The following is a 9,028-nucleotide window of genomic DNA, read 5'->3' on the forward strand; positions in this document are numbered from 1 at the left end:
AGGAATATTTTTTGTTAGCAAAGTTTAAAATATGTAGATTTTTGCATGGGTACTGTTTGTAATTTTGTATCATTTCAAACTAGAGGTTCATAGTAACGTGTAGCTTGGGTCGTAAAATTTCAATTGCCGAGTATGTAGCTTGAAACACATACCAAACTATGAGAGTACGTGCTAGCATCATGTCTCACATGAAATGCATCAGTATCAAGGTTTTTGCACACTAATAAAACACCTAATTGGCGAGTAAATATTTAGCATGAATCTTGTCACACTATAAAATACGTAAACTAGAAAGATGCATGTGTAACTCATGAAACATACACGTAATCCTACAAAATCTAAATGGCGGTTTGTCAGAAACAATGTATCACGCCTCAGGACTAGAACAAACAAGTGTGCGATCGATGTTTCATAAAACTCTCTGAATGAAAATTGTGTAATAGCAGACGCAATTTCCACGATGACCATGGTGCGTGTATATATACGAACAATAACAATTTATTGTTCATTGAAGTTGTACAGCGTCGGTATAAGCTAGTGATCCCATACTTAATTAATTGACCACTAAGTTTCGTGACGACATTGTGTTGCTAAATTTATTAAATAAAGATTTTTTCTTTGGTATATTAATATTTGGCTACGACATCTAGAGATAACATACAGTGACAACCTTCTATAACGACGTCCTAAGCTTTCACCACTTCATCTATATGGCATGGGAATAGGTGATAAAGGCCTATCGAAATTGTAGACACGTGTTAACTAAAAACTAAAAACCCCAAAAGGTGTTGTGGCTAAAGTATCATGTCCTTGTAGTTGGTGATGTGTTTGCGATTGAGTTTCTGTTGATGGAAATTCAATTCCAGTGAGTAAACGTTATCGAATAGCCTAAAATCTTGTGTACATGTACAAGTTGACCATGAGTAGTCATAACTCTCCATTTCCAAGTATTATGCGTCACGTGTTGCTTATGCCTTTTTACAAAATATAAGTGTAGTCATAACTCTCCATAACTTTGTTTATTTGTTTTTTTTTAATTCTTAAAGGTAAAAAATTAACGGTTGTTTTTCGATTTTGGTGCAATTATCACGTTTTGTGTATAACTTGCAAAAAAAAAAACCCATAACTTGGAGAGGGGCGGTGTTTCCCAGAGTTATGAGCCATAAAACTGCCCCATAACTCTCCACTACGGATGGTCTAATTATTCTGTATCCCATGTGTCTTTTCTCTTCTTTATTACTAGTTTTACTTTACAATAGGTGCAATGCACATTATGTTTAAAAAATAGTCTAATAATTAGGCTATAAAAATTAAATAATTATCTTTTTTAGAAAACAATATTTTATCAAATTAAATAGTTTTATAAGTTCAAATTGTATTTTTTAATAGAATATTCATAAGAATACATGGTGTGTTCTTACGAAATTTCTTCGTAATCATGGAAAAATAAACACCACGTAAATTGTTATAAGTGTTAATTATATTTTTTAATATGGAATAGCGAATTCTAACAATAAATGATAAAATGTTTCATTATAAATGAGAAAGAAAATTCCAATTTGCCTCCCTGGAAAATAACGTCACGAGATGGAATAACCACTGAAAAAGAATTTGCGCATAATGGACCACTGGATTTCGCACGTCAGTTGACCGTCAGTTGACTGTTGGATGGTAAAGGTATTTTAGTAATCTTCTAATAAATAATAATAATAATAAACCACACTCTCTTCTTCGTCTTCATTCTCCAACCTCCATTCAATTCCCTTTGAATATAACAGGGCATTTTCATAAACATCATCTCATCTTCATCAGCATCTCATCTTCATCATCATCAACCTCAAATCCTCAAACCCACCGCCAAGTAATCTCTCTTAATCTCATCATCTTTATCATTAGTTTCATAACAATTAATTGAATCTCTCAAATCCTCAAACCCTAGATTTAATCACTCAAACCCTCAAATCTCTCAAATCCCACCACCAATCGCTTCAATAATTCAACCATTGCACCCATAAATCATTCCGATAAAAAAAACCCTAACCTCTGGCACCACGCCACCGCCGCCATGGATTCCGGCTATCTCGTTTTTCCGGTCATCTCGTTTTTCCGGTCACGGCAGCCACCGCCACGGACTTGGCTGTATGTTAGAACTTAGTACACATGGTCAAAAGAAACAATGGAGAAAAAAATGAAGAATTTGCATATATATATATATATATATATTGTATGAATGTATAAACAGATTTGCAGCTTGTATGTGTCATGTGTCTTTTGGTGATGTTATAACAGAGCAAGTGGAATTAAAAGTTGTGTTAATTAATTTTTTGGAATTAAAACTTAGGAATCCTAATTATAATTGGGGAAGATGAAGTGATAGAAGTGATAAAATATAGTTTATGTTGTATAGCTATATTAAACTGGAGGTCTCGAGTTCGAATCCCGGCTTTTACATGGTTTTTGGTGATTATTTTTAAAATGAATTAAAGGCTTAGAGGTAAAAACGTAATTTCAATATTTTTTAACAGGTCAACGCTTGGTCAACTGACGGTGGGAGTCAAAAAATCCTGCCCGAGAAATCCAGTGGTCCATTATGCACAAATTCTTTTTCAGTGGTTATTTCATCTCGCGACGTTATTTTCCAGGGAGGCAAATTGGAATTTTCTCTAAATGAGATAAAAAAACATCATATCTAATAATTAGCATGAATATAACACGATTTTGTATTACAATTTCGAAATAAATAGATATAAACTATGTGGATCCATGAAGGTTGAATGAATAAGTGATAATAAAATTTTTTTTCATTTATAATTTCTTATTCTCCTTATCATCTTAGATCTATTAATATCATTCATTGAATTTTACCACATTAATCTCAGACACTTAAGAAATGTATATAAATTAGTTTAATAACAAAAGGAAGATTGATTTCACTAAATATATAAATATTTTTATTATACTAAAATAAATACATGCATATTTATAATATATATAATTCAGATAACTAGTTATTTGATTAAACATTAAATTAATATGTTTTGATTAGTTATTGCTAACGTAAATATGTTTTCATTAAAATTAAAAGAATAGTTTGAAACTATAAATTTATACAAGACTCTTAACTGAAATGTGTACCCAACTATTTTTATAAGAATATACATGTAGATAGATTACAAGTATGGGATAAAATGATATAAATAGTTTTGATATAGGAATGTTATCATGTGTAAAAAGTTAAAATACTTGCCTACAAATAAGTTCTCTCTATTTCCCCCCTCCATAAAAACTCGTCAATAACAAAGAAAATTAGAGTTAATTAATCCAAAAATGTTAGATACCTGTGTGGCTATGTCTCTTCTGCTTCCAACTAGCCTATATATACATGTTCTCAGTGTATCTTAATTAACAAACAATTAATAATGTTGTTTATCTTTCATCAACTCTCACTTCCCTTAATCATTTTGGTAATTGCCATTCTTTCAAAATGGTATTTCTTCCCTTCAAAAACCCTAAAAAACCAACCACCTTCTCCGGCCAAGCTTCCGATCATCGGAAACCTCCACCAACTAGGTTCAAGCCCCCACCGATCTCTCCAAGCATTAGCCAAGAAGCATGGCCCTCTCATGCTGCTTCATTTTGGCCGTGTGCCAGTTCTTGTAGCCTCTTCTGCGGATGCATCTCAAGAGATCATGAAAACCCATGATTTAATCTTTGCGAATCGCGCAAAATCAACCGTCCCAAGCATACTTTCTTACAATGCTAGGGACATTGCGTTTGCGGATTATGGAGAGTATTGGAGACAGATTAAAAGCATAGCTGTTCTTCAACTTCTAAGCCAGAAACGAGTTCAATCGTTTAGGCGAATGCGAGAAGAAGAGATGGATCTGCTTATTGAGAGGATTAGAGCAATCAGTTGTTCGCCTTCTCCAGTTGTTAACTTAAGTGAGTTATTGATGTCTTTGACCAATGGTGTAATTTGTAGGGCGGCATTGGGGAGGAAGCATGGTGGTGCGGAGTTTAAACAGTTGTTTGCGGACTTTGTTGAGTTACTCGGTGTTTTTAGCGTTGGTGATTACATCCCATGGCTGTCATGGGTTGATCGTTTGAATGGTTATGATGTTAGAGCAGTGAAAATTGCAGCCGAGTTTGATGCGTTTCTTGAAGGGGTGATTGAGGAGCATGTTGATAGGAAGAAAAGAACATCTAGCGGTGATGGTGATGGTGATAATGATGATGAAGATAAAGATTTTGTGGACATTTTACTTGAAATTGAGAACCAAAAGGATGCTGGTTTTGTTCTTGATAGAGACGCAGTGAAAGCACTTATCCTGGTAAGTGATTTTGGGTGAAAACTAGGTTCATGTTGGTTATTTATAAAATCTCTACCATTATAATATTAGGGTTCAATAACTCGATTAACTTGTTTATGGACAAGTAGAAATTAATGTGAAAAATAGTGAAAGAAAACATTAATAACTCATAAATTATCATATATACTTTTTATTAATATAGGTTTACTTTGGTATTATCATTTAGTATTGAGGTTGGTTATGTTGACAAAACTTAATAAGTTGGCTATGGCCTTATATTTCGTTTCGGTCACTAGTTAATATGTAGCTTATTTTACGTAACTTAATATTTCAATTATTAGTGTTACCTACGGATAGAGATTCTAATGGTCTAGGGGTTGGTGGCCCAATGACAGAGACAAAATCTCTTATACAACCAAAAGGCTCGGATTCAAAGACGGATAGTAAAAGAAATTGTCTTTCTAAAAGAAATAAAGATTCATATGCAATAATAATAATAATAATGATAATAATAATAATAATAATAATAATAATAATAATAATAATAATAATTTCCCATAGGTTTTTATCTAAACGTTTTCGATTTAGAACGTATCTCTTTTTTTTTTCTGCTTCCATGATCGGTCACATAGTTAAAGTCATACGATTTGATTATGTTTCTTTTATAGTATTTTTATTATAATTTTACATATACTTGATCAATACTAGTACGTAACTATCCTATTTGTTTTCATCAATATTCGGTACATTTCTCACTAATATAGGAATCCATTAATGATTCAACGTATTGTTCATAGGATGTGTTCACCGGTGGGACTGATTCAACTTACGCAACTCTAGAGTGGGAACTCAGTGAGTTGATACGAAACCCACACGCAATGAAAAAACTGCAAGATGAGGTGCGCAAAGTTGCCAATGGCAGACCCAAGATCACCGAAGATGACTTAGATCAAATGCCCTATTTACAGGCGGTGGTTAAAGAAAATTTCAGAATGCATATGCCACTCCCACTACTTGTTCCTCGTGAGTCAACCAATGATGTTAAACTAATGGGCTACAATATTTCAGCTGGGACGCAAGTTATAATCAACGCCTGGGCTGTTGGGTGTGACCCATCTTTATGGGACAACCCTAACGAGTTTCGGCCTGAAAGGTTTTTGGATAGTTCGGTTGATTACAGAGGGTTTCATTTTGAGTTGACACCATTTGGTGCGGGCAGAAGGAAGTGTCCCGGAATCCAGTTTGCGATGAATGTTAACGAGCTTGTGATAGCGAGTTTGGTGCATAAGTTTGATTTTGGGTTACCTGATGGTCAAAAGGGGGAAGATCTAGACATGAGTGAGACTACTGGGATCACAATTCATAAGAAGTTACCTTTACTAGTGGTGGCAACTCCGTATGATTGATCAGTACTTTATTAATAAGGTTATCCATCACCACTCGAATGTTGGGATTATGTGTCTTTCATGTTCACTTTCTTAACTATGTCGTGAAGAAAAGTAATGGATTTTTTCATGGAAAATTCTGTCGACTACAGGTTTTATGTATACATTTTTTATTGGAATCGTGTATTGTTCTGCCATCTCGTGTAGCTTTTGTATGGCTATTTAAAATTAATTACATTAATAATAATAATAATAATATCACAGACGCTGGTGTTGAGATTGTAAGTCAACTTTATTATCTTGAACATCATATCTTTATGATCATCATTGATTGAGATTTGAGAATGATGAAATGTAAACATGAACTAGAAACGTGGAGTAGCTTTAACCACTAAGGGTTGCTTTTTATGAAGTGTGATGCTATTTGTCTCACTCATGTCCAGATCCTTTTCTTCAACTCCATTTGGCAACGAGATATTGAACTTGTATATCACATTTGCCAACGCAAGTTCGAACATAACTATAGCAAACTGAACTCCAGGGCATCCTCTTCGTCCCGAACCAAATGGAAGTAGCTCGAAGTGTAGCCCTTTATAATCGATGGAGCTGTTCAAGAACCTCTCGGGCCTAAATTCGTCTGGTTCATCCCAAAGGGTGGGATCCCTTCCTATGGCCCAAGCATTGACAATTACTTGTGTGCCTACTGGAATATCATACCCCATTAATTTAACGTCTTGCATTGATTCTCTAGGAATAAGTAGTGGAATCGCAGGATACAGGCGCAAGGTTTCTTTGATAGTGGCTTTAAGATACTCCATTTTCTCCAAATCAGTTTCATAAATCATGGATCTTCCTTGTCCTACTTCCGTTACCTCTTGTTGCAGCTTCTTCATTACTCTTGGGTGTCTTATTAGCTCGCTAATTGACCACACCAAACTTGCATAGGTAGTATCAGTTCCAGCAGCCAATCAATCAATCAATCATGCCCAGTAAAATCCCACCGACAGCAAAGCTATAAGTAGGGTCTGGGGAGGGTGGGATGTAGGCACACCGTACCTCTATCCAAAGGAATAAAGAGGTGGCTTCCAGAGAGACCCTCGGCTCTAAGTACATGTGTATGAAGCAAAATAAAGGAAATCAAAGTTACTAATTATAATAATATTAATAATAAGATCACAGTTTAACAGCTATATAAAAGCTAATAATAATTATAATAATAATAATAATATATGTAAGGGAAATACCATTATGGTATGTGACCTAAATAAGTTAAGTCTAAGCCCTAAGGTATTCAATTCTCTCTAAAAATCCTTAACTTTAATTCTACTTCTCCACGAATTCCTATCATCAACCATGTCCTTGGAGAGGTTTAGGTCTATCAAATCCTGCCTAATCCTCTCATCCCAAGTCAATTTCGGTCGTCCTCTACCCCTCCTCCCCTCTATAGTAATGTTTTCTACGGATCTAACAGGATTCGTGTACATATTAAATGTACAAGTTAAACGTACGTGTACATAACTTTTTAACGACAAAGAAACGTGTATTAAGAAAATAAAAACACACGCCATCTAGATGCAAGACAACGGCATACAAACACCATGACTTTTGCTATATTCTACTAATTGGTATGATAGAATATTATTATTAGTATTATCATGAAATAATTAATATTAATTTAATTATTTTTAGCCTCACATATGTGCATAATCAAAATTCTTTAATCAAGAGAAGGGAAAGCAAGAATCCTTACCAAAATGATAGCTTTAATGGTGTCTCTTTGAAGAGCAAAGCCGATTGCATCGTCTCTTTGTATATCCAACAAGATGTCAACTAAATCTTGATCTTTAGCACTACGACCTTCCCCTTTTCTCCTCTTATCTAAATGTTCTTCAACAACACCTTCAAGAAACTCATCAAACTCTTTAGCAACTTTACGCGCTTTGCCATCAAGACCGCTCAATCGATCAATCCACGACAACCATGGAATGTAACTCCCGACGCATAATGAGCCCATCACATGTACAAACTTTCCCAACAAATCTATGAACTTTAACCCTTGGTATGACCTCCCTAAAGCCACCTTACAAACTATGTTATTAACAAGCCAAAAAGACAATTCACTCAAGTCAATTACTGAATCATGACTCTTTTCAATGGTGTCAATCATAAGACTTATCTCTTTTTCCCTCAATTGGCGAAAAGATTGGACTCGTGCGGTGTTCAGAAGATGGACGACCGCAATGCTCTTCACCTGCCTCCAAAACTCTCCATATGGAGAAAATGTTATGTCACTAGAGCCATAGACAAGTATATCTTGCATTTTTAACTTTGGTCTATTAGCAAACTTTAAATCATGGGTTTTCATGATCTCTTTGGCGGCTTCAGCCGAAGATGCTACAAGCATGGGCACACTGCCAAACTGCATCAACATGAGTGGACCATGTTTTTGGGACAAGGCCTGGAGGGAGCGGTGTGGGCTCGATCCTAACTGGTGGAGGTTTCCGATGATCGGAAGCTTTGGTGGAGACGGTGGCAAATTTTTCTTCATCTTTAATCGGAATGAAACCCATTTGAAACAAATAAAACTTATCAAACTGATGAATGAAAACAGAAATAGGAAGTAGGGTTGTAACAAAGAAAACATTGCCTTAATTTTTTGGCTGCAACTCATGTAATAATGCCTATATATGTGTGGATATAATCATATAAATGGCTACATATGTGGATAAATCTATAATCTCAATGGATACCAATTTATTAATATTTTATATATATATTTTTTAAATAAAAACAAATTCTTTATTTAATTTCACACATAGATATTACATCAACATAGCAGGTAGGCGGGCAACAAGCTGCCGCTACCCCTTTCTGAATTGCAAACCCTAACCTGCTAAAGACATACCCTTGCCCCTTTAGAGTCGACACATTTCTATGCACAACTCGTTGAACCCTAGTTAGGAAACGGATAGCTTCCGGTGCCAAGGAGCCAAAGTATCAAAAGCCAGAGGGACAAAAACATGTTGGTTCTCTTCGCAGGCTTTAGCATGTTTCTCCACCTTTTTCGTTTCAGCCCTTTTCATTGCTTGCCCAGCTACAAACCCATTGTCCCTCAAACCAGCTAAGGGAGATACTCCTGTGAGGTCAACACAAGCGTGTTTTCCCCCGGCCCAACCAAAGACGAGCATATCTGCCGGTCGTAGAGTGGATCTCCCTTCCGTGGGGTCTGTAAGAAAGTTTACGGGGACTTCCTTTTTAGCTGATATCCCAGCTCGCCTTAAGATGTCCCAAAGGACGTCCCGCACCCAATCACGTCGGTATTTGAACCCAGGC

General features: G+C 35.6%; 1 protein-coding gene and 1 pseudogene across 1 annotated transcript; one reads left to right on the forward strand and one right to left on the reverse strand.

The window, feature by feature from the left end:
- Window positions 1-3,315: 3,315 nt before the first annotated feature.
- LOC143605354 (norfluorocurarine oxidase-like) lies at window positions 3,316-5,783 on the forward strand. The gene is made up of 2 exons (XM_077081504.1): window positions 3,316-4,331; window positions 5,108-5,783. The coding sequence occupies exons 1-2, from the start codon at window positions 3,420-3,422 to the stop codon at window positions 5,714-5,716; spliced, it is 1,521 nt and encodes a 506-aa protein (XP_076937619.1). The 5' UTR covers window positions 3,316-3,419; the 3' UTR covers window positions 5,717-5,783.
- A 277-nt stretch (window positions 5,784-6,060) lies between these two features.
- Window positions 6,061-8,400, reverse strand: LOC143605353 (cytochrome P450 Tp4149-like; annotated as a pseudogene).
- Window positions 8,401-9,028: the final 628 nt, after the last annotated feature.

This window comes from Bidens hawaiensis, unplaced genomic scaffold (assembly GCF_021521415.1).
Source record: "Bidens hawaiensis isolate Kalapana, Puna unplaced genomic scaffold, B.hawaiensis_p1.1 tig00069156_1, whole genome shotgun sequence".
NCBI lineage: Eukaryota > Viridiplantae > Streptophyta > Magnoliopsida > Asterales > Asteraceae > Bidens > Bidens hawaiensis.

What these genes read in the sequence shown, in the direction of transcription:
- LOC143605354 (XM_077081504.1), top strand. Translation starts at nt 3,420, where the DNA reads ATGTTGTTTATCTTTCATCAACTCTCACTTCCCTTAATCATTTTGGTA. An exon ending in CAGTGAAAGCACTTATCCTG is followed by an intron (nt 4,332 to 5,107) that starts GTAAGTGATTTT and finishes TATTGTTCATAG; the next exon opens with GATGTGTTCACCGGTGGGAC.